The 25,012-nt window shown below is 36.0% G+C and overlaps 1 protein-coding gene across 1 annotated transcript in view; it reads right to left on the bottom strand.

Moving 5' to 3' along the window:
* The window catches only part of CDC73 (cell division cycle 73), a 137,933-nt gene that overhangs the window by 16,111 nt on the left and 96,810 nt on the right, over positions 1–25,012 (bottom strand). Inside the window, exons 14-15 of the mRNA XM_023203404.3 lie at positions 4,850–5,011; positions 1,846–1,946 (exon numbers count right to left, since the gene is read on the bottom strand). Of these exons, the coding sequence (XP_023059172.1) occupies positions 1,846–1,946; positions 4,850–5,011 (263 nt within the window). The remainder of the gene's footprint in view (positions 1–1,845; positions 1,947–4,849; positions 5,012–25,012) is intronic.

The raw sequence follows: 25,012 nt of genomic DNA, 5'->3' as shown, positions 1-25,012 counted from the left end.
ACAGGAAGAAAAATGTATGCAGACACAGGTTTTTTCCTGGACGTGCGGCTAGGGGACTGGGCCACTCACAGACATCGAGGAGGATACCATAAAGAGTCACAGCAGCCGCAGCCCAGACATGCTGGCATTTTTTTATTACAGATTTAATGACAAAGGCTTTGAGTTAACACACTTGAGGGTAATTAATATGGTCGCCACTGCCTTGCCACCCTCCCCCCACTTCCAACCCCTGCCCCATTGCCACTCCCGCGGCTGATTAAAGGCCTAAGTAAACTAACTTATCAAGATGAATTTCTTTATATCCCCAGGTTATCTAACCTTTGCTATTAGGCTCCGGGTAAGAGAATCTGGCTGACTTCAGCCAAATTATCTTTCGAAGCTTTTGTAAAACCTCCCAGCCTTCCAAGAAGGTTTGCATCTTTTTTCTATAATTTCTCCCACCACCCTGACTAATCTCCTACAGTAATATTAGAATTCTTTTTTTTAAATGAATGAAGGTAACAGAAGAACAGATGACTAAAACTTTCAAGCTTGGGTACTTTCTAAGGGAAAATGATAGTACCACTAACAAAAACTGGGGCTGCTAAAAACATAAGACATTTCAGAATAGTACAATCAACATTCATAATAAAGTTGTCATTTCTAATAAACATACTTGTTTCATGAAAATGACTTTTTAAAAGTAATTTTACTTACATTACTAATTTAATTGAATACGCCAATTAACTAATTGTTGGAATATCCCTTTCCAGGAAATAAACAGGTGAAATTAATCTTTTGTTATAGCAATCTATGCTAATATGTTTAATAAATATTAAATATGCATGAAATAATTCATTCAGCAGATATTTATTGAAAGCCTCTCTATGCCAGGCACTCTTCTGTGCTGAGGACTCAAAGGTAAATAAGGCAGAGAAGGACTCCCCATCAAAACTTGCGTTCTGGCTAGGGAACACTTAGAAAAAAGGTGTAACAATTAGAAAATGTTTAGGAATGGTAAGTGCTATCAAGAAAATAAAAAAGCTTAAGGAGCAACTGGGAAGTGGTGATGACTATTTGAAACAGGAAAGTCAGAGACAGATTCTCTAAAGAGAGAACACTTGAGCTGAGATCTGAATGAAGAGAAAAAAATCAATCATCTTACAATCATTACAGATGAAAAGAAGAGCTGGTAAATGTCATTATGGTACTTTAGTCATGGCTACATATTTCTGTTCATCAAAAGCCAACCCATTTAAAACTGGCATCAATTTTAATCAAAATGTATGGACATGCAATAGTACTGATTTTTTTTTTTTTTTTTTTTTTGAGATGGAGTTTCGCTCTTGTTGCCCAGGCTGAAGTGCAGTGGTGTGATCATAGCTCACTGCAACCTCTGCCTCCTGGGTTCAAGCGATTCTCCTGCCTCAAGCCTCCTGAGTAGCTGGGATTACAGGTATACACCACCACGCACAGCTAATTTTGTATTTTTAGTAGTGACACAGTTTTGCCATGTTGGTTAGGCTGATCTCGACCTCCCGACCTAAGGTGATCCACCTGCCTCAGCCTCCCAAAGTGCTGGGATTACAGGCGTGAGCCAGGGTGCCTGGCCAATGACTTTTAAGTGATCTAAAAATAATTAGTGATGTTGTGAGATAGGTAACATTCACTTTCAGATACACCCACACAGAAAGTATTAATGTACAAAACTTTTAAAAATATGTCACAGATGTTTAAACATTAACATATGTTACTTAAGAGCAATCTTTTGATATACACATCATATGCGCAGAACTATATGACTCTTTCTCTTAAAGTGAGAACATTTCTATACTGGATAAGCAGTAAATATAAAGAGAATCTTACTTTTAGCAAATATATCAACTGGTGATCCATCGGGCAAAAGCCATGGCCAACCTTTGAACTGCCACGCAGGACCCTGAACAAAAACGGCTACAACGCGGTCCCTACAAGTAGAAAAGTGGGTGGGGGGAGGTAGGGGACAGATGGAGATTATTTGAAACTTGAGCTTTAGCTACTAATAAATCCTTCAGGCAACAGACCCATAAACATTTATGTGGTAGAGTCTTATCAATCCTTCTATGAAGGTAAGTACTTACCACCTTTTCAATATCATGATTGTTATGCTTCCCATATATCTGGTTTTTACACCTAAGTCTTTTAAACATAATTAAATGGACAATATTTGTATGTAATTTTGTTTTCATTTTCTGTTCCCTGCAATAGGGAATAGTGGTTGATAACTAGTAATCAAAAAAGTTGTTTAAAACATCATTTAAAAGTCAAACACATCTTAAATATTTTACTTTAACTAAAAGCATTACATTATAGGAATTCATCAACCATTTTACAAGGTCCCAGGGCCTTATCTGAGTTCTTGTGATTACTTGGGAAGTAATCTGAGTATAGAAACCATTTAGACTTTTATAATTTTTGCAATTGTTTTACAACTGTTTCATTCACCCTAAATGTATAAGTATTTTTAAAGCATTTTTTTCCCAACCAATCAACCTAGTTTTCCTAGAAAGAACAAACTACTTTGTAGACCCTCAAATTTCATTATTTTACAAAATACTTAATTGAATTGAGAAATTATAAGAAGTACTGCCATAAACAGTTAAAGCCAATAACTAAAGAGGTGGGAACGAAACATCATGATCAACAATAATGGTTAAAATTAGTAATATTTACTGAGCATTTACTATGTGTCAAGTGCCATTTGAAGGACTTGATGCATTACTTATGATGTTAACACATTTAATCTTCAAAACAATCCAATGATCTCCCTGGACACTATTAGAAACCTCAGTGTATAAATGAAGAAACAAGTGCACGGGCATATTGGAGAACAGAAAGGAAGGTAGAAGTACAGAGAAAAGGAAGAAGGGAAGGAGGAGAATAAATTACTATGCTGGGGCACTGGGTATGCTACTGCTCCCTTTAAGGGCAGATAAATCATGAGAACAGCCATCTCAGTATTATTACGAAAACAGTTTTGATCTTGCAACTCTGTGAAAGGGTCTTAGGAATGACCTGAGGTCTGCAAACCACACTTTGATAACCACTGCAATTAATGAAGACTGCAGACATACAAAAAAACATTACACCAGAGTTACCTTCTATTCAAGCAGAAGACCTACAATGACTATTAAAAACTGCAAGCTTAAAATTCTTACGCTGCCCAAAATGTCTGAGGCTAAAATTAAGTCTTAAGTTAAAAAATTTTCCCTTTCATGGGATACATGCCTCAAACTGTCAAAATCATCTTTGGCAATGCAGTACACTATTAAATAATCCTTCAATTTCATGATATAACTTATAACAGTTGAAAGCCCAAGATGCCTACCAAAGCAAAGGGAATTTGCTGGGCATAGATCACTTATATTCTACTGGGTCTTACAGGATCAGCAGAGAAGCAGGGTAATAAAAATGTTACTCCCCCTGAATTCTTGGGAGGATAATTAAAGGAAAAGGAAAATAAGGAAGTAAGGAAAATGCTGGAGACTTCAATGGTTGGAGACCCTAACTAATACACACAAGCAGTATTTTACAGCATAGTGATGACATTTGTATACATTGTATTATTTCTGCAAATACATTGCAAACATAAAATACAAGTGGTATAACTTTCCTATTTGGTTTTAAGCTTGATATCTGAAATTCTAATCTTACTTTCTACATTACTCGAAGTATCTATCAGGTACCAGAGAAGAATTATAATTTAAAAATTATATATATATATAATTTATATATATAATTCTCTCTATATATATTACATATAAATATGTATTTTATATATATATATATATATAGAGAGAGAGAGAGAGAGAGAGAGAGAGAGAGAATTATCCTACCAGTCTGGGCTGGTCTACTACTCAATAAGATACTGTGACACCAATTAATTGTAGTGCTCCCTGGTTGCAATTTTCTTAAGAAAATTTTTAATATTAATATTCGCAATGCCTTGCCTTCTTAATGCCCAAAAACTAACAAGTACTTCAAAAGCAAATTTATCTAATGTGCCATGTGTTGCATTCTCTGTATCACAGATATATACTCAACTTTTACTTCAGATTAAAGAAATAAGGTAATCTGTGTGTCTAAATTTATAGGCACTTTATATTATAAACAGCTTAATATTTTGTTAAAGAACATTTTAATGCAATAAAAGGGTTAAACCATGATAAAAGAGCTGTTCCTATCATTTTTATTACATTATTCCCTTACAATAAAAGTATGCCTTCACTTTTTTCTTACCAGATAATTGAAATTCTCCAAACCAAAAATCTGAACATAGAATACCTTACAACATTAGTCTAATTTGCTGGGTTCTACAAGCTCATCCAGAACAAATGAACAAATGGAAAGAATTTTTTACACTGGGTTTTCCAGAAGTTGGAATGTTTCCTCTTATAAGTAAAATCAAGTTTACCTATCCAAAATATAAAGTTATTGAGGAATTATTAGAATGTTAACATAATTGATGATCAAACTAAATATACATTAACATACTTTTCAAAGACAGTTCCTATTTAGAACCCATGATAAATTTGATAGTTGCTCATACAAGAAAAAACAACCAACAATACACAGAAAACAAACGAATATTTAAAAAATACAGGCTACCAGGTGCAGTGGCATATGCCTGTAGTCCTAGCTACTTGGGAGCCTGAGGCAGGAGGACTGATAGAGTCCAGGAGTTCAAGTTCTGCCTGGGCAACATAGTGAGACCCCATCTCTTAAAAAGCAACATCATCAACGGCAATAATAACACTCATTCTCTTGGATTCAACACCTGTGAAAAGAAATATATTTATTCATATATATATATATATATAGACTATCTTACCAGTCTTGAGGCATAAGTTTAAGGGGCTGGTCTACTACTCTATAAGGTACTGTGACACTAATTGCAGTGCCCCCTGGTTGCATCTGGTCTTTTCTTCTTTGTATTAGAGTTTCATTTTCTCGTTGACAACCTTGTTTCTTCTTTTCATCTGATGGGACAAATCTTTGAAAAAGCAGAGATGAGAAAAAGCCAAATGTATTCCATGTGATGAAAATGGGAAAATAAACTATAATTTGAAATAATTTTTTAAACATTAATTCATTTTAAACTAAAGATGCTTGTTTTTAAATAAACCTGCTCTGCAAGTACAGATCATGGAGAGTATAGGTCTTTCCTCTGTACACCAAACAGAACTTAAGCTCACTCAGACCCTAAGTTGGGGGTTGTGTGTGTGTAACAACACACAATTTATATTCATTCAACTAGCACATTCTCCACACTAATCCTTAATTCCTCAAATTCTATTAGAGGGAAACTTCATGATAAAGAGGAATTTTATTAGAAATCAAAAAGTCATTTGAAACGAAAAAGTTGTTGTGGCTAGCAGGCTTCTTTACTTAGCCTATCCAGGAGCTTAACAAAACACTTTTTTTTTTTTAAATTTTATGCTTCAGCAAAATTACAAAAATACTATCAAACTTCAGAGTAGCCTTGAAAATTTTAAAGTATGAAAATTAGGCTGGGTGAGGTAGCAGGCGCCTGTAGTCCCAGCTACTCGGGAGGCTGAGGCAGGAGAATGGCGTAAACCTGGGAGGCAGAGCTTGCAGTGAGCAGAGATCCGGCCACTGCACTCCAGCCTGGGAGACAGAGTGAGACCCCGTCTCAAAAAAAAAAAGAAAGAAAATTAAATCAGTGTATGCTGATAATCTGCTATTATTATCAACTAGTGGCATTTATCAACTTATGTATGTGGATCCATTCTCAAGACAGATATTCTTTTTTAAAAATAACTTAGCAATCTGGATAGCTATTACCACCTATAAAATTGGCTAGTGTTCACAAAGTATTTTAGAAGTCTTATTTTCTAAATATATACATAATCCTAACAGTCCAATAACATATTTTATTAGCTATGATCTAGTCTCTCCAATAAAATGGAGAGAATACAATCAATATATTAAAAGTATCATTCTGCTTCTAAAGTTTAAGAGATGAAAGGGTGAAAGGACCAAAAAACACAGGAGAACTTGTGCTAATTAGAGTTTTCTGAAAAACTTCAATTCCACATATTGGATTCATCAGAAGGTAATATTAATTTTATTGTCTAGAAAGTTTTTAGTTCATGGTGATAATGATGATACTGAACTTTGTTTCTGAGATGATTGTTCTCACATCCATTTTACATTTGGTTAAAAAGTTAAGATTTCTATATCATTTAAAAATTTCCCCCAAATAAACATTTGCTTCCTGTGGCATTTAGTTTATTTATTAATCAAGCTCACTTAGAAAATGCCAGGCAGTACTAACACTTTGAATAATGAAATACATTATTTAGAAAACTTAGTATGTGTGCGTTGTTTGAAATTGTGTTCTAATAAAAAGCCACAACAAAAATGTTTTAAGTTAATAGTATGTGCAACATATTGTGCTGTAAGTTTTATAATATACATAGTAGTACAAAACATAGTCCCTGCCCTCTTGAACTTATGTTCCACAAACACAGAACAAAGGGATTCTACTGCCAAGAGAAATGCTTTATCTCAATCTGTAACTACATGGGATTTGAAATGTTTAAGTTGTTAAATATAAGACTGAATCTCTCTCTTTTCTGGCTTCTGAAATTTTACCATGGTGTTAAAGTTTAAATTTACTTGTAAAAAATTCCTTATAAACTTTAATCATATGACTAGAATACAAAATACATACAAATGGGTGATCTATTACAATACCAAACTAATAAAAATCTATTATACACCTATTTCAACTTCTGAAGCCTAAGAAATAAGAGTTATACAGCATCTACATGTCTACACGTTGGTTGATATGTTTTATAAAAGTTCAAAAACATTAACATGCTTTTTACAATTAACCACCATCCTAGAATTTTTAGATACTGTAGCATGTTAACTTCTGATTATATCTACGTATTTTCTTAGAATTGCAGTCATCTCTATAAACAATTTAAAAAAAGCTTTATTTCAAAACGCTTTTCAGCAAGGATCTCATTTGATAACATAAAGATAGATCTTATGACCTCTTCCCTAAAGTCTACAAAAAAGAATAGTATTCCACAGAGTCAATATAATTTTACCTGTTCACCCTACCGCAGTTCATCAAATCTAAGACACCAACGATTGTGAGCTACACCATTATATTGTACCACTATGAAAGGAAAAAAATACTGCCAATTAAACTATGATATTCTACATAAATCACAGTCATCCCTCCAGAAAACTGGTTAGTTCTTCTGGCTTGGGCTGCACTGCTGGATGTGTGTAATAGGCAATTGTTTCACATGTATCTCAGGCAAAATAGGTTCATCTATTATTGCTATCTTCCATTTTTAGGTTCCATAAAGCACTTGGTTATTGCTTTGCAAAACAAAAATATGGGATTAGGGCCAGGTGCAGTGGCTCATGCCTGTAATCCCAACACTGTGGGGGGCCAAGGTGGGTGGATCATTTGAGGTCAGGGGTTCGAGACCAGTCTGGCCAACATGGTGAAGCCCCGTCTCTACTAAATATACAAAAATTGGCTAGGTGCGGTGGCATGCGCCTGTAATCCCAGATACTCTGGAGGCCGAGGCAGGAGAATCTTGACCCCAGGAGGCGGAGGCTGCAGAAAGCCGAGATCACACCACTGCCCTCCAGCCTGAGTGATAGAGTGAGACTGCCTCCGGAGAAGAGAAAAAAAAAAGAAAGAATGGGAATGTCATTCCTCTAATGTGGAAGAATTCAAGTATCAAATCTGTACTCCACTGCTTCATTTCAGTGTATTTTTTAATACATAACATTTTTATTGACATAAAATTTACATACAGTGAAATGCGCAAATAGATGAGTTTTGATAAACGTATACTAAGTATAAGCACTATTTCAATCAAGATAAAGAACATCTGCATCAACCAGAAAGTTTCCTTATATACCTGTCAGTCAAATGCCATTCCCCTTCCCAACAGGCAACCACTCTTCTGCTTTCCATTCATTTTTTCTGTTTTGGGAATTTATATACACACACTCATATACCAGATGTATTATTTTGTACCTGGCTTCTTTCATTCAATGTAATGTTTCTGATAATCATACCTGCTATGGGATGTATCAGTAGTTCATTCTTTTTTATTGCTAAGTAGAATTCTATTGTAAGAAAATACCATTCTCCTGCTAGTGGATATTTGGGTGTGCCTTAGTACACTCAGGATACAATAATAGAAATAGCATAGACTGGGGTGGCTTGTAAACAACAGGAATTCATCACTGTTCTGGAGGCTAGGAAGTCAAGATAAAGATATTGGCAAGTCTAGTGTCTAGTGAGGTCCCACTTCCTGGTGTGCAAACTATATTACTGCTGTGTCCTCACATCACAGAAGGAGCAAGGAAGCTCTCTGGGACCACTTTCATGAGGGTGCTTATCCTATTTGTGAGGACAGAGCCCTCATGAACTAATTACTTCCCAAATACCCTGGCATTAGTGACTAAGTTTCAACATATAAATTTTGTGGGACACATATGTTCAGTATATAGCAGGGTAGTTTCAAGGTCTGGGTTATTACAAGTAAAGCTAATATAAATATTCCTGTGTAAGTGTTTTTGTGAGCACGTGCTTTCATTTCTCTTATGTAAATACGTTTGAATGAATCATGGGGTTATGTGTAACTTTATAAGAAACTGCCAAGAAGTTTTCCAAAGCAGTTGAACCATTTTATACTTCCACTAAAAATGTATGAGACTTCTAGTCTTTCTAATGGGTATGTGAAATAGTATCTCAACATCATTTTAATTTTTATTTCCTCAACAACTGATGATACTGAGAATTTTTTTCATGTGCTGATTGACCATTTGTATACCTTCTTTTGTGGAGTATCATTATCTCTTGCTTATTTTTAATTGGATTTTTAAAAATATTGACACACAGGATTCTTGATACAAATCTTTTGTTAGAAATGTGCAATGAAAAGATTTTCTCCCAGCATGTGGCTGGCCTTTTTATTTTCTTAATGGTGTCTTTTGATGAACAGAAGTTTAAAAATTATTTTTTATGGTTCACTCTTTAAAAAACAAAACAAAAAACACTATTTCAAAGTCACAAAAACATTCTATTATGCTTTACTCTAGAAGCCTTACAGTTTTAGCTTTTAAGTTTGTGTATATAATCTACCTTAAAAAATGTTTGTGTATGGTGTTAGGTAATGGCTGAGAATCATTCCTCTCCACCCATATATTTATCCAATTGTTCCAGTACCATTTATTGCTAAGGCATTTGTTTCTCAATTGAATTGCATTGACGTTTTTGTCGAAACTAGTATAGGCCCATTTATGCAATCTCCATTATTTTCATTCATCTAACTATCTTTACATCATCACTACAATGTGTGGGTTACTGCAGCTTGATATTAAGTCTTGAAATCAGGTAGTGTGAGTCCTCTCTCTTCGTTCCTCCATAATAACTGTTTCAATGATAAATTACACCGTATGTTTTTTGAAGATATTTTGCACCACATTTAAATTCAACATATATAGTACCATCTATGCACATACCTCACAGATCTGATGAAACTATGAATTGCCATCACTATTTTGTGCATGTGCCAGTAATAAAAACTATGTCAGGACTGCCACCTAGCCACAGCAACTCTAAGATACCATCATTCATATGACATATTACAATTTCAGAGATATTAAATCATGAAAAATAACTGTGTATATTGGAATTAATAAAGTATATAATACTCTAGAACTAATTAAACTTAACAAAGAATGTGATCAAAGTGCTATATATTACAGCACTATCAATTCAGCTACCCTAGGTCAACTGTCAATGTATCCTGTTCCATTACAACTCCACTCTCAGCTTAGAAGCTTCAGCTAATTGCAGCAATGACCAGATGGAATACAACTTAGGATGTTAAAGAGGGCAAAATTTAAGTCTATCAAGTACTACCCAGACTTAAGCCTTAAATAACAAACAACAGTACTTTATTTCTATGCCTCCTCTTGAACAAGAAATTTGAACAAATCACTTCTGGCCTATCAATATATAATAATACAGCTGTCTATAAGGTAACATCCAAAAGGTAAAAATGCATCCGAAATTCAAATATGACAAATGTTATACTTTTTGCTTCCTAGCCTACAGAACTTTAAATATATCTCTATATTTAGGCATTTATTTAATTCTAAAGCCGTATGTATTTCACTATGAATTTACCTTCTTTATTCAAAGTAGAATTCAATTTTTTACAATTTTACAGTGGGCTGTTTAAATTATTACTATGACAACCTACAAAGCCTGTTATCTTCCTACCAGACTTCAGGTTTCTATTCTTGCAACTTTCTTTCTTTTTTTTGAAACGAGGTCTTGCTGAGGGGTGCTTACGCTGGTTTCAAACTTCAAACTCCTGGGCTCAAGCCATCTTCCCACCTCAGCCTCCCAAAGTGCTGAGACTACAGGCATGAGGCACCACGCCAGACCTGGACAACAGTTTTCTTGGAGGCAAAGCCAATCACTCAGATATATGGCACATCAACTAGTGTGCTGCTTTACATGTAGCATCCTAATCAGAGCACAACTAAATGAAATTGAAACAAAAATTAAAAAAAAAAAAGACAAATGAAACAAAAAAGCTTGTTCTTTGAAAAGATAAACAAAATGGGAGCTATTACACCTGATACCACCGAAATACAAAATATCATTCAAGGCTACTATGAACACCTTTACAAGCATAAACTAGAAAACCTGGAAGATATGGATAAATTCCCGGAAAGATTCAAACCTCCTACCTTAAATCAGGAAGAATTAGATACTCTAAACAGACCAACAACAAGCAGCAAGATTGAAATGGTAATTTAAAAATTACCAACCAAAAAAAAAAAAAAAAAAAAAATCCAGAACCAGAAGGATTCACAGCTGAATTGTATCAGATATTCAAAGTAGAATTGGTACCAATCCTTTTGACACTATTCCACAAGATAGAGAAAGAGAATCTTCCCTAAATCATTCTATGAAGCCTGTAATGCCCTAAAACCAAAACCAGGAAAGGATATAACCAAGAAAGAAAACTACAGACCAATATCCCTGATGAATATAGATGCAAAGATCCTTAACAAAGTACGTCCAACCCAATCCAACAACGTATCAAAAAGATAAACCACCATGATCGAGTGGGTTTCATACCAGGGATGCAGGGATGGTTTAACATACACAAGTCAATAAATGTGATACATTACATAAACAGAATTAAAAACAAAAATCACATGATCATCTCAATAGATGTAGAACAAGCATCTGACAACATCCAGCATCGCTTTATGATTCAAACTCTCAGCAAAATTGGCAGACAACGGACATACCTCAATGCAATAAAAGCCATCTATGACAAACCCACAGCTAACGTAGCTCTGAATGGGGAAAAGTTTAAAGCATTCTGTTTGAGAACTGGAACAAGACAAAAATGTCCACTCTCTTCATTTTTTTCAACATAGTAATGGAAGTCGTAACCAGAGCAATCAGACAAGAGAGAAATAAAGGGCATCCATTGGTAAAGAAAAAGTCAAACTGTCTCTGTTTGCTGAGGATATGATGGTATACCTAGAAAACCCTAAAGATTCCTCCAAAAGCTTGTAGAACTGATAAAAGAATTCTACAAACTTTCCAGATATAAAATTAATGCCCACAAATCAGTAGCTCTCGTATACACCAATAGTGACCAAGCGGAGAATCAAATCAAGAACTCAACTCCTTTTGGAATAGCTGCAAAAAGAAAAAAAAAATCCACACACACACACACACACACACACACACACACACACACAATGCTTAGGAATATATCTAAACAAGAAAGTGAAAGATCGCTACAAGGAGAACTACAAAACACTGTTGAAAGAAATCATAGATGACACAAACAAATGGAAACACATCCCATGCTCATGGATGGGTAGAATCAATATTGTGAAAATGACCATAACTGCCAAAAGCAATCTACAATTTCAATGCAATTCCCACCAAAATACTAACATCATTCTTCACAGAACTAAAAAAAAAAATCCTAAAATTCATATGCAACCAAAAAAGAGTCCACATAGCCAAAGCAAGACTAAGCAAAAAGAACAAATCTGGAGGCATCACATTACCTGATTTCAAACTACACTACAAGGACATAGTCACCAAAACAGCATGGTACTGGTATACAACAGGCACACAGACCAATGGAACAAAACAGAGAATCCAGAAATAAACCCAAATACTTACAGCCAACAGATCTTTGACAAAGCAAAAAAAACATCAAGTGGGTAAAGGACACCTTATTCAACATACGGTGCTGGGATAATTGGCAAGTCACACGTAGGAGAATTAAACTGGATAATCTCTCACCTTATACAAAAATCAACTCAAGATAGGTCAAGGACTTAAGTCCTGAAACACTTCAAGGACTAACACCTGAAACTATTAAAATTCTAGAAGATAATACAGGAAAAACCTTTCTAGACACCGGCTTAGGCAATGATTTCATGACCAAGAACCCAAAAGCAGATGCAATAAAAACAAAGATAAATGGTCAAGACTTAATTAAACTAAAGAGCTTTTGCAAGGCAAAAGGAATAGTCAGCAAACAGTTACCCCACAGAGTGGGAGAAAAATCTTCATAATTTATACCTCTGACAAAGGACTAATATCCAGAATCTACATCAAACTCAAATTAGCAAGACAAAAACAAACAATCCCATGAAAAAGTGGGCTATGGACAGGAATAGACAATTCTCAAAAGAAGATAAACAAATGGCCAAGAAACATGAAAAAAATGTTCAACATCACTAATGATCAGGGAAATGTAAATCAAAACCAGAATGAAATTATCACCTTACTTCTGCACGAATGGCCATAGTCAAAAAATCAAAAAATAATAGATGTTGGCATTTGATGAGGTGAAAAAGGAACACTTCCACATTGCTAGGGGGAATGTAAACTAGTACAACCACTAAGGAAAACAGTGTGGAGATTCCTTAAAAAACTAAAAGTAGAACTGCCATTTGATTCAGCAATCCCACTAGTGGGTATCCACCCAGAAGAAAAGAAGTCATTATACAAAAGATACTTGCACACACGTTTACAGCAGCACAATTCACAATTGCAAAAATGTGGAACCAACCTAAATGACCATTAATCAGTGAGTGGATAAAGAAACCAGTGTATATATATACCGTGGGATACTACTCAGCCATAAAAGGGAAGGAATTAATGGCATCTGCAGCAACCTGGAAGGAATTGGGGACTATTATCCTAAGAGAAGTAACTCAGGAATGGAAAACGAAACATTGAATGATCTCGTTCGTAAGTGGGAGCTAAGTTATGAGGATGCAAAGGCATAAAAATGACAAAATTGACTTTGGGGATACAGGGAGAAAGTGTGGGAAGGGGGTGAGGGATAAAAGATTACAAATCAGGTTCAACATACACTGTTCGGGTAACGGGCACACCAAAATCTCACAAATTACTTAGTCATGTAACCAAATAACACCTGTTTCCCAAAAACTTGTGGAAATAAATTTTTTTTAAAGACAAAAGTTAAAAAGATAAATTTAGGCAACATAATAAATCTTTAAATCAATAGAAAAAAAAACATTCAGCATTCTCAAAACACTGGTTGAACTAAAAAATTGGTCTGAAATAACTGTTTTCATAAAACCATGTAAGTTTTCTAAGAGCTCTGAGACCACCATTTGGAAATTATGACAATTGCGTTCATATATGTACATATATGAATACATATTTCAGGTATGTACATGTATGAATGCATATGCATGAATGCATATTTCATATATGTATATGCACGAATGCATATTTCATATATGTGCATGAATGCATATTTCATATATATATGGAACAATGGCATTGAGTAAACACTAACAAATTATGACCCTTAGAAACTATGACTTTATTCTATTTCTGGTATAATATGACAGATCCCCTAAGTAACTGCAACAATAATTCCAAAATAAAACCAATTAAACGGTAGATCTCATGAAGTGAGCAGTTTGGTAGTTATCAGAGACCAGGAAGGGTGGGGCAGTGGAGGAGATAGAGAGAGGTTCATTAATGGGTACAGAAATACACGTAGAAGAAATAAGACCTAGTTTTCAACAAATCCATAGAGTGACTACAGTAAACAATAATTTATGGTATATTTCAAAAGAGCTATTAAAGAATAATTTGAATATTTCCAACATAAAGATAAATGTTTAAGGTAGTATATATCTTAATTACCCTGATTCATCACATAAGAATGTGTCAAAATATTACATATACCTCAAAATATGTGGGTCTATTATGTATCAATACAAACAAAGGAAAAAAGAAAAAAAAATCTTAAAAGTATATCTGAGCTAGCTGGCAAGGTATAAAAAATACTTAGGCCAAAGACCGAGTAAAAAGAGAGGAACTCAAAGAAGTAAGAATAACACTGCAGACTGCTATCCATTGGATTTGCAAACCAATTAAAGTTAAGCCTGGTTTTTCACCATATTTCACTGCGCTCCTGAAATAGAAAATAAGTCTAAATTCTGTTCAAGGCAGAAAATAAGAGTTCCTTCCCTTATAAAGCTGAGACTCAGGGGTTAAGTTCAACACAATGGTAAACTAGAAATAAACTCACTGTTCACCCTCTTCCCCCACAACCCCAACCCTGACCCTAACCCTTATTTGACAATTGCAAGGAAAATCAAATATCTCAAATGGTAAAACTGACCTCATTTGAATTTGCAGCAAGAACAACAGTATCTAGATATTTAAAACCTCCAATAGAGAATTTAATTTAAAGTTATGCTAGATTGGTAATGCTCCCAGGTGCTTAACAGACACAGATGCACATCTACTCTGGAGTTGTCTCATATTCACTTGGAGATCAAAGAATTTCTACAGAAAATAATTCCAAGGAAAATGAACAGTAAATGAGTAAATTAACAACAACAACAACAACAAAAGAACAGTAAAAAACTAAACACACAAGGAAACAAGTTATCAAGTATGAAACAACATTCAAAGGAAGATGACTAAGGACTCCAAATGCTACAATTACCAAAAACCAAGGCTTATGAAATAAACCAAGTTTGCAAATATGTACAGTAAAAAAGAATTACAAAGACAGATAATGGTTTGAAAAATAACTAAACAGAATCACAAAAACTGAAATATAAAATATCTGAAGTTTAAGGTGCGAAGGATAGGCTTAAGATCAGATTAAGGTGTGGCCAAAGAAATAGACAATTATAAATTAAAAGTAACGAACTGATGAAAAATGCAGGCAACAGAGAAAATGAGATAGAAAATGGAATCATTTAAGAAACATGGAAGACAGAATGAGAAGATCTAAAGTATGTCTCATTTAAGTTCCAGAAAGAGGCGAGAAAAAAGGGGGGATGGGGAACAGAACATACGCAAAAAAAAAAAAAAAAAAAAAAAAAAGCATATTTCACAGATTAGCAAAACGGCCAAGACATTGAGAACTGATGAAAAACACCAATATGCAGATTTAATTCTGACAAATTCCAAGTGGGATATATAAAAAAGAAATCCACATCTAGCTACAGCAGATAAATTTAAAATGATCTTTAAAATAACCACATGGAACAGATTTCCCTCATAGGACTGATTATCACACTAACAACTAACTTCTCATCATCAAAACAAAGGAAGCTAGAAGATAGTGGAGTAATATTTTCAATGTGATGGGAAAAAAACAAACTCTTATATTATTTTCCAAAGTGGCTGTATCATTTTGCATTGCCCTGGGGCTGCTGGGAACAAGTACTATTCTCAGTCCAGTCTACGCTCCGGTACTTTTTCTGCCTGTTTCTTTCCTGGTGACTTTTTCCCAGGCCTCATGTAGTTTTTCTCACATGCCTGTGCTGATTAGTATTTGGCCGATATAAGGAGAACCTTCTACATAGCGTTTGAGCTTCTCCTGCGCACAATCTCTCCTCTTTGGAACTCGGCCCCATGTGGCTGCCAACATGGCCAAAATCAGGAAGTTACACCCAATCATTTATTTTAAATAACCTTACAGTTCCAATAAACAACTTTCAAGATCCTGTTTATAGATGTAAAGTGTATTTTTAAAAATATTTCCGTAATATAATCTTAATTTTGTTCGTTAGGATGGGTTTTATTTTCTTTTCTTCATTTACTTGTTGAAGGGATACAAAACTAAAGAATCCTCAATTTTACATAAAACCAAATAGAATCTGTGCCAACTTGAGCTATGAGTTACAGCCAGTACCATAATTGTGTGGAGGAGGTTTCAATTATGCATTAATTACATAGCAAAGCCTCCAGCTGACTCAAACTGTAGGGGAGATGTCAGTTGCAATGAGGTGTTAAACAATGAAGGGAGTGTTTTAAACTTGTAAGAAACATCAGGTATGGTCTATCCTAAGAAGGTAGTCTGTTTGTGTGGTTTCTCTATAGTAAACAAGACTAAAGAGAATGACACTAAAATTTACTTTGTGATTTCTTGCACTATTCACTATTTTCTGCTATAAAACAGTGTTTATTAGATTTGTAATACATTCAGATGAACAACACGGGAAAGGTTCTTGAGAATGCAGAATGAAAAGACATTTTTTTAACATTCCACAAACTTACTGTAAATTTTGTATAACCAGCCAAATATGTCTATTTTTTAAAAAACTTGTCAATTACTAAAATTTGTGAGATTGGATAATGCCAAATTCACAAATCATAAAATGGGTTAAAAATTACAGTAAATGCAAAAAACAAAACGAAAAAACAAGACAATACCAAGTGTAATGAAGCCTCGTGGGAACTAAAATCGAGTCCCAGGTGTGGACATGACTACTATATATCACAAAAGGTATTTCAATTTGGAGATAAATGTAATAAATTAATTCAAAGGTTGCATAAACACAGATATACAAAGTCAAACTTTAAATTTCAGGTATACAAGTCCCCCATCCTCCAATCTTCTCGTCTCAATGTGCTCCCTCAGCTTTTTCTTTTTCTTTATTTACTTAGTACTCATTATTTGGCTAACACTGTTTTAAACAATGTAGCTACAAGTAACAATAAAATAACAAGCCCTTGTCTCTGAGGAAATCATAATTTAATTGTAAAGACTAGAGACAGACTGCAAGACACAGAAACTATCACCAAAAAACGCATATATTTCAGATTATAAATCATGAAAAACCATGTTTATTGACTAAAAGGTGGAAAGCTCATACAAAAACTAAACAATTTTTAGAAGCAGTTAATGTAATCCATTTCTGTGAGTCTGACAGTTTCTGTCATATTATCAAATCTATTTCAAGGACCAAAAGTATATCTTGTTCACACAATTGTAAATTATTTGAGGAATCTCATCAGATGACATATGCAATAAAAAAACTCACATCTGCCAGAATACTAAACTTTACTATAAAAGCCATACTATTAATGAAAAAAAAAAAAAAAAGATCAATGAATATTTTGTTATTCAAAAGTACTAAAATTTTTCTTAAAAAAGAATTCAGGTATGAATATACTTCTATGTGCCAGGATACCTAGATTTTGTAAAGAAAGCTACTTAAGTTGGAGGCACTTAAAATTCAATTCTACATTTAATGAAATTTGAAATCCACAAATACTGCAAATTGGTTTCTCACTTTGAATCAGTCAAAAGCAGTATAGTTTTTTTGGATGGGAAGGGGCTTTTCTTTGTTTAAAAGTTATCATTAAGCCGGGCACAGTGGCTCACGCCTGTAATGCCAGCACTTTGGGAGGCCGATGCACACAGAGTTTGAGACCAGCCCAACCAACATGGTAAAACCCCATCTCTACTAAAAATACAAAAATTAGCCAGGCGTTGTGCCGCGTGCCTGTAATCCCAGCTATTCCGGAGGCTGCGGAAGGAGAATCGCTTGCACCCGGGAGGTGGAGGTTACAGTGAGCCGAGATCGTACCACTGCACTCCAGCCCGGGTGACAGAGCGAGACTCTGTCTCAAAAAAAAAAATAAAATAAAAAGGTTATCATTGTTACTTTACTGAGAAAGAAGCCAGAGCATTCACATTTTTCTTTTGGGTATCAATTATGTTGCTGAATAAAACTGTTTTCCAGTAAAATTTTTAACAGGAAATTTTCAACATTAGAGCATTCAGATTACAAAATATAATTATTATAATGCTGACTTAGGCCTTGAATCTTGTAGAAGACTTTGTTTTGTTCTGGATTATTATCATGCTACTGTCAAGGCCAGAATAAAACCCAATTTCTTTATTTTGCTGTTCTTTCATTTTTTGTTCAAGAGGTACATGTGCAGGTTTGTCACACGGGTATATTCGTTACACAGGTATATTGCATGTCACTGGGGTATGGCATACAAATTACTTCATGACCCAGGGTAATCTGCACGGTACACAACAGGTAGTTTCTTGATCTTCTCCCTCTTCCCAGCTTCCACCCTCAAGTAGGCCCTGGTGTCTTCTGTTTCCCTCTTTGTGTACAACATGTACTCAATGTCTACTTGGTTTTCTGTTTCTGTGTTAATTTGTGGTTTTTGGTTTTCTGTTTCTGTGTTAATTTGTTAGGATAATGGCTTCCAGCTGCATCCATGTTGCTGCAAAGGACATGGTTTTGTTCTTTTTTATGGCTGCATAGTATTCCATGGCATATATGTACCAGATTTCTTTATCCAATCCACCACTGATGGGAATTTTGGATGATTCAATGTCTCTGCTATTGTGAAAAGTGCCACAATGAACCTAAGAGTGCATGTGTCTTTTTGGTAGAAAGATTTATATTCCTCGAGGTATATATCCATAATCAGATTGCTAGATCAAATGGTAGTTCTAAGTTTTTTGGGAAATCTGCAAACTGCTTTCCACGGTGGCTGAAGTAAATTACATTCCCACCAGCAGCACATAAGCATTCCCTTTTCTCTGTAACCTCACCAAGATCTTTTATTTTCTAATGTTTTAATAATAGCCATTTTGACTGGTGTGATGTGAGATGATATCTTATTGTGGTTTTGATTTGCATCTCTAATTATTAGTGATGTTAAACATTTTTTTCCTATGTTTGTTGGCCATGTGTATATCTTCTTTTGAGAAGTGTCTGTTCAGGTCCTTTGCTCAGTTAATGGGACTGTTTGTTTTATGCTTAAGGTCCTTATAAATTCTGGGTATTAGATCTTTGTCAGATGCATACACCTTGAAAATATTCTCTCCCATTCCGTATGCTGTCTGTTTACTCTGTTGACAGTGTCTTTTGCTGGGCAGAAGCTTTTTGGTTTAGCTCCCATTTGTCTATTTTTGTTTTTGCTGCATTTGCTTTTGAAGACTTCGTCATAAAATGTTTACCAAGGTCTATGTCCAGAATGGCATGCCCTGTTTTTTTCCTAGGGTTTTTACAGTTTGAGGTCCTACATTTAAGTCTTTTAATCCATCCTGAGTTGATTTTTGTATATGGTGAAAGGAAGGGGTTTGGTTTCAATCTTCTGCATTTGACTAGCTAGTTATCCCAGCATCACTGACTAAGGAGCTCTTTCCCCTCTGCTTGTTCCTGTCGACTTTGTCAAAAAGCAGATGGTTGCTGGTGGGCAGCTTTATTTCTGGATTCTCTAACCTGTTCCGGCCTGTGTGTCTGTTTTTGCACCAGTACTATACTGTTTTGGTTACTCTAGTCTTGTTGTATAGTTTGATATTGTGTAGTGTGATGCCTCTAACTTTGGTCTTTTTCCTTAGGATGCTTTGGCTATTCTATTCTACCTCCTTTTTGGTTCCATACAGATTTTAGAATAGTCTGTTCAAATTTCTGAAAAAAATGAAATTTGGTAGTTTGCTAGGAACAGCAGTGAATCTGTAAGTTGTTTTGGGCAGTATGGCCACTTTAACAATACTGATTCTTCCTATCCATGCACATGAAATGTTTTTCCATTTGTTTGTGTCATCTCTGATTTCTTTCACAGGGTTTTGTAATTCTCGTTTTAGAGATCTTTCACCTCCCTGGTTTAGCTGTATTCCCAGGTGTTTTGTGTGTGCGTGTGTGTGCATGTGGGAGTGTGACTATTGTGAAAAGGACTGCATTCTTGAGTTGGCTATCAGCTTGGACATTAGTGTATAGAAATGCTACTTATTTTTGTATAGTGATTTTGTATCTGAAATTTCACTGAAATTGTTTATCGGTGCTAGGAACATCTGGGTAGAGACTATGGGGTTTTCTAAGTATGGAATCATATTATCTACGAAGATAGAAAGCATCTCTATTTGGATGTCTTTTCTTTCTTTCTTTCTTTCTTTCTCTTGTCTGAGTCCCCTGGCTAGTATTTCCAGTACTGATACAGGAGTACTGGGAAAGCAAAAGCATGGTTCCTCTAAATGATACGGAATGGGGGAAGGCAAGCGCTGGGTAGAAGAGAGCCTGGTCCCTGGCTAGGGCTCCACCCCCACGAACCTACATGAGGACAGGCACTTCTGCTTTCACACCCAAATGTTCCATTTTCCAAGACCAGCCTGGCCCACCACAACCCCATCCAGGTCCTATAAAAACCCGACCCTAGTGGGCACACACACAGGCAGCCAGACGTCAAGAGGAGCACATCAGCAGAAGAAGACACAAGCGGCTGGACGTTGTGAGGAACACACTGGCGGAAGAAGACACAGCAAGCAAGCTCTTGGTGGTCAAGAGCACACCAACAGGCACCAGCAGGCCGAGAGGCCATCAGAACGATGCAGAGTTTGGCCACAGAGGCCCAACTCCAGGGGAAAACCATCTCCTTTCTGGCTCCCCCATTTGCTGAGAGCTACTTCTACTCAATAAAACCTTGCACTCATTCTCCAAATCCACGTGATCGGATTCTTCCAGTACACCAAGGTAAGAAACCCTGCGATACAGCAATCCCTCTGTCCTCGTGGTAAGGTAGAGGGTCTGAGCTGGTTAACACAAGTCACCTATAGGGCAAACCAAAAGAGCATCCTGTAACACGCATCCACTGGGGCTTCAGCTGTAAACATTCACCCCTAGACACTTATGTGGGGTCTGAGCCCCACAGCCTGCCCGTTGGTATGCTCCCCTAGAGGTTTCAGCAGCAGGGTACTGAAGAAGGGAGCCACACCCCCATTGCACGCTCTGTGAGGGAGACAAAGGAATCTTTCCTGTTTCAGTACTACGTTGAATAGGGGTGGTAAGAGTGGACATTCTTAGTTTGTTCTGGTTCTGGGGGAATGCTTCCAGCTTTTGCCTATTGAGTATGATGTTGGCTGTAGGACTGTCATAGACGGCTCTTATTAGTCTGAGATATGTTCCTTTGATGGGTAGTTTGTCGAGGGTTAACATGAAGGGCTGTTAGGATTTATTGAAAGCGTCTTCTGCATCTACTGAGATGATCATGTAATTTTTTTAGTTCTGTTTATGTGATGAATCATGTTTACTAGTTTGCATTTGTTGAACGAACCTTGCATCCCAGGGATAAAGCCTATTTGATCAGGGTGTTTTAGCTTTTTGATGTGCTGCTGGATTCAATTTTCTAGTATTTTGTTGAGTTTTGCATCTATGCTCATCACTGGCCAGCAGGTTTTGTTTTTGTTTTTGTTTTTAAATTGTCTCTCTGCCAGGTTTTGGTATCAGAATGATGCTGGTTTCACAGAATGAGTTAGGGAAGTCTCTCCTCCTTGACCTTTTGGAGCAATTTCAGTAGGGCTGGTACCAGCTCTCCTTTACACATCTGGTAGAATTCAGCTGTTAATCTGTCTGGTTTGGGGTTGGGGGGCTTCTGGTTGGTAGGGTTTTTTTTTTACTACTGATTCAAATTCGGAACTCATTATTGGTCTGTTAAGGATTTCAATTCCTTCCTAATTCAATCTTGAGAGATTGTACGTTTCTAGGAGTTTATCCATTTCTTTTAGGTATTCTAGTTTGTGTGCACAGCGGTGTTCATAGTCTCTGAGGGTTTTCTGTATTTCTGTACAGTTGGTGGTAATATCCCTTGGTCATTTCTGATTGTGTTTATTTAGATCTTTTCTCTTTTTTTCTCTATTAATCTAGCTAGCAGTCTATTAATCTTACTCTTTCAAAGAACCAACTTTTGGTTTTACTTTTGTATGGATTTTTGTATGGATACAAACCAACTTTTGTATGGATTTTCACATATCAATTTTGTTCAGCTCTGATTCTGGTTATTTTCTTCTGCTACCTTTGGGACTGGTTTGCTCTTATTCTTGTAGTTCCTCCAGGTATGACGTTAGGTGGTTAATTTGAGATCTAACTTCGTGATATAGGCATTTAGCACTATGAACTTTCCTCTTAATACTGCTTTAGCTGTGTCCTAGAGATTCTGGTACACTGTATCTTTGTTTTCACTTGTTTCAAAGAATTTTTTGAGGCTGGGCATGGTGGCTCATCCCTGTAATCCCAGCACTTCAGGAGGCCAAGGCGAGCAGATCACTTGGGCCCAGGAGTTTGAGACCAGCCTGGGCAACATGGCTAAGCCTAGTCTCTACAAAAAATACAAAAATTTGCCAGGTGTGGTAGCACACACCTGTAGTCCCAGCTACTCAGGAGGCTGAGGCAAGAGGATTGCTTGAGCCCAGGAGGCAGAGGTTGCAGAGAGCCAAGATCACACCACTGCACTTCAGCCTGAGTGACAGAGACCCTGTCTCAAAAAAAAACAAAAAACAAAAAAACTGTATTAATTTCATTCTTTCCCCAAAAGTGATTTCCATATAATTGTATAAAAACTTAATTTCTTAATCTGAATGTCTGTTAGGTATCTCCACGGTACAAATAATAACACTACTAAACTGATCATCAGGAGACCTGGTTGTATTTCCTGCTCTGCAACTAAATGGCAGAGGTAACCTAAGGCTAAAATAGATTTTAAGTTTCTTTTATCTATCTGTATTTTTGTTCAGGAATAAGAGTGGGTCAAACCAGATATACTGCGTATCATTTTTAGGTTTCAAGTTGTAGAAAACAATACATTTCAAGTTGTTTATATATTATGAGAAATCACTATTATATACATTCTCACTAATAGCACATAATTTGTGAGAGAAGCTAGATAAAGCTTTTAAAGGCTAACTGTTGAGGTCATATTTGTTTCTGAACCTATCTTCAGAATGTGATTCAAATTTGCAGAGTCAAAAGACAGTATATTTTTCACTGTACTTAGAATAAGGCATTGAAACTGAGTTTTACAACAAGTGCTAACACATTTCTCAGCAGCTGCAACTAGTGACAAACCAGTGCCACTCTCATGTGAGCACCTAGAAGGTTGGGCTTGTGGTACATTCATCTATAGAGTAATTTACTTTTTAGTTATTGCTCTGTAGATGTTAGTTGAAAGAACAAACTCAATATACACATCAATCTCCCCAAATGAGAGTTATTACTAAATTCATCTGAACCTGTCTCATAGTTAAGGCATCAACATCACTGATTAGAAAAACATAAAATTTATTTCTAATGTCAAGTGTATCCCAACTGCAAACAATCTATAGCTAAGTGGCCAAACAGCTTATAAAATAATCTGCTTTTTTTTTTCAGATGGAGTCTCACTCTGTCACCCAGGCTGGAGTGCAGTGGCACCATCTCAGCTGATTGCAAGCTCCGCCTCCCAGGTTCATGCCATTCTCCTACCTCTGCCTCCCAAGTAGCTGGGACTACAGGTGCCCGCCACCACACTCAGCTAATTTTTTTTGTATTTTTAGTAGAGACGGGGTTTCACTATGTTAGCCATGATGGTCTTGATCTCCTGACCTCGTGATCCGCCCGCCTTGGCCTCCCAAAGTGCTGGGATTACAGGTGTGAGCCACCGTGCCCAGTCAATAGTCTGTATTTTTAATTCCCCTCAGGTACAACTCAAACAATTATGAAACATGAATTAAGAAATTCACTACATTTGGCAGACTAACAACTTCCTACTAAAATGGGTTATACTATCTGGTATACTACATTACTGAAACTGGAACTTTATACATAAACACCTGGAAATGCTAAATACAATGTAACATATACCTGAAATGCTGACTAGAAAGAAAACAGTCACGGGCTACAAATAAAGAAAATGCTGAGGACTAATAAAGTACACAGGCATTGCCCATGAGGAAAGTGTAGGCAGTACTGAGAATTGGCTTTTACCAACTACATAGGGAAAGGACACAGAGGAACTGGAACTAGGGCCACACAGGAACTGGAACTAGAGCCACAGAAGAGTCACACAATCAATGAAAGATTAAACTAGAGGGAAAAACTGTTTCCAATCAAATGTCGGGGAAGCATATCCATCTTGATCTATCTCTGGAGGAGGGGAAGAAAAGGGGCTCCTGGATAATTTGTCAGCCAGGGTCCAATGTCACTCGGGTCTGATTCAAAGATGGGCTAGAAATCCTTACGTTAAGAATTAACACAAAAATCAACTCAAGGCTCGAGATATTCTTGAAGCACCTGGCAGGGCAATCACAAATCACCCTGGAAGGACACGCCTTTAAGCCAGTACCACTTCGAATAAAACCATATTAAGATTAGTGAGCAACAGTCCAAATTCCTAACAAACACCAAAATTAAATAATACATGTAACACAACAGGAAAATTTGACAGCTTTTGTTTAGTAAGAAGTACCATGAAAATGTAACAAATACTATGAAAATATTAAAGCAGAATACAGTTAATCCCCTTCTCTCCAACTAGTGATCACAGCATTTCTCTTATCCTCTGAAACAGTATGTATTACAATTTTTGAGCTCCTGCATTTTCTATCCCCTATTTCATAAAACGCATTCTGATAGAAGGAACTATCTTAAAATCCTACATCAGTCAATGGTATTTAGCTGAATATATAAAATAGTCACCCATGTTAACAATGAGGATGACTAAAAAAAAAAAAAATCTACTGAGGAAAAACTGTTTGCAACACTGTGTCTAAAAAACTTGATAGCATTCTGAAAATCACTTAAACATGGCTCATTTTAAACCTTGTTAACGTATATATCACTGAAGCTTATTTAAAACAATTTT

The sequence above is a fragment of the Piliocolobus tephrosceles genome, chromosome 1 (assembly GCF_002776525.5).
Source record: "Piliocolobus tephrosceles isolate RC106 chromosome 1, ASM277652v3, whole genome shotgun sequence".
Taxonomy (NCBI): Eukaryota; Metazoa; Chordata; class Mammalia; order Primates; family Cercopithecidae; genus Piliocolobus; species Piliocolobus tephrosceles.
Note: the sequence above shows the minus strand (reverse complement) of the source record. Positions and strands in the feature narration are given on the sequence as shown.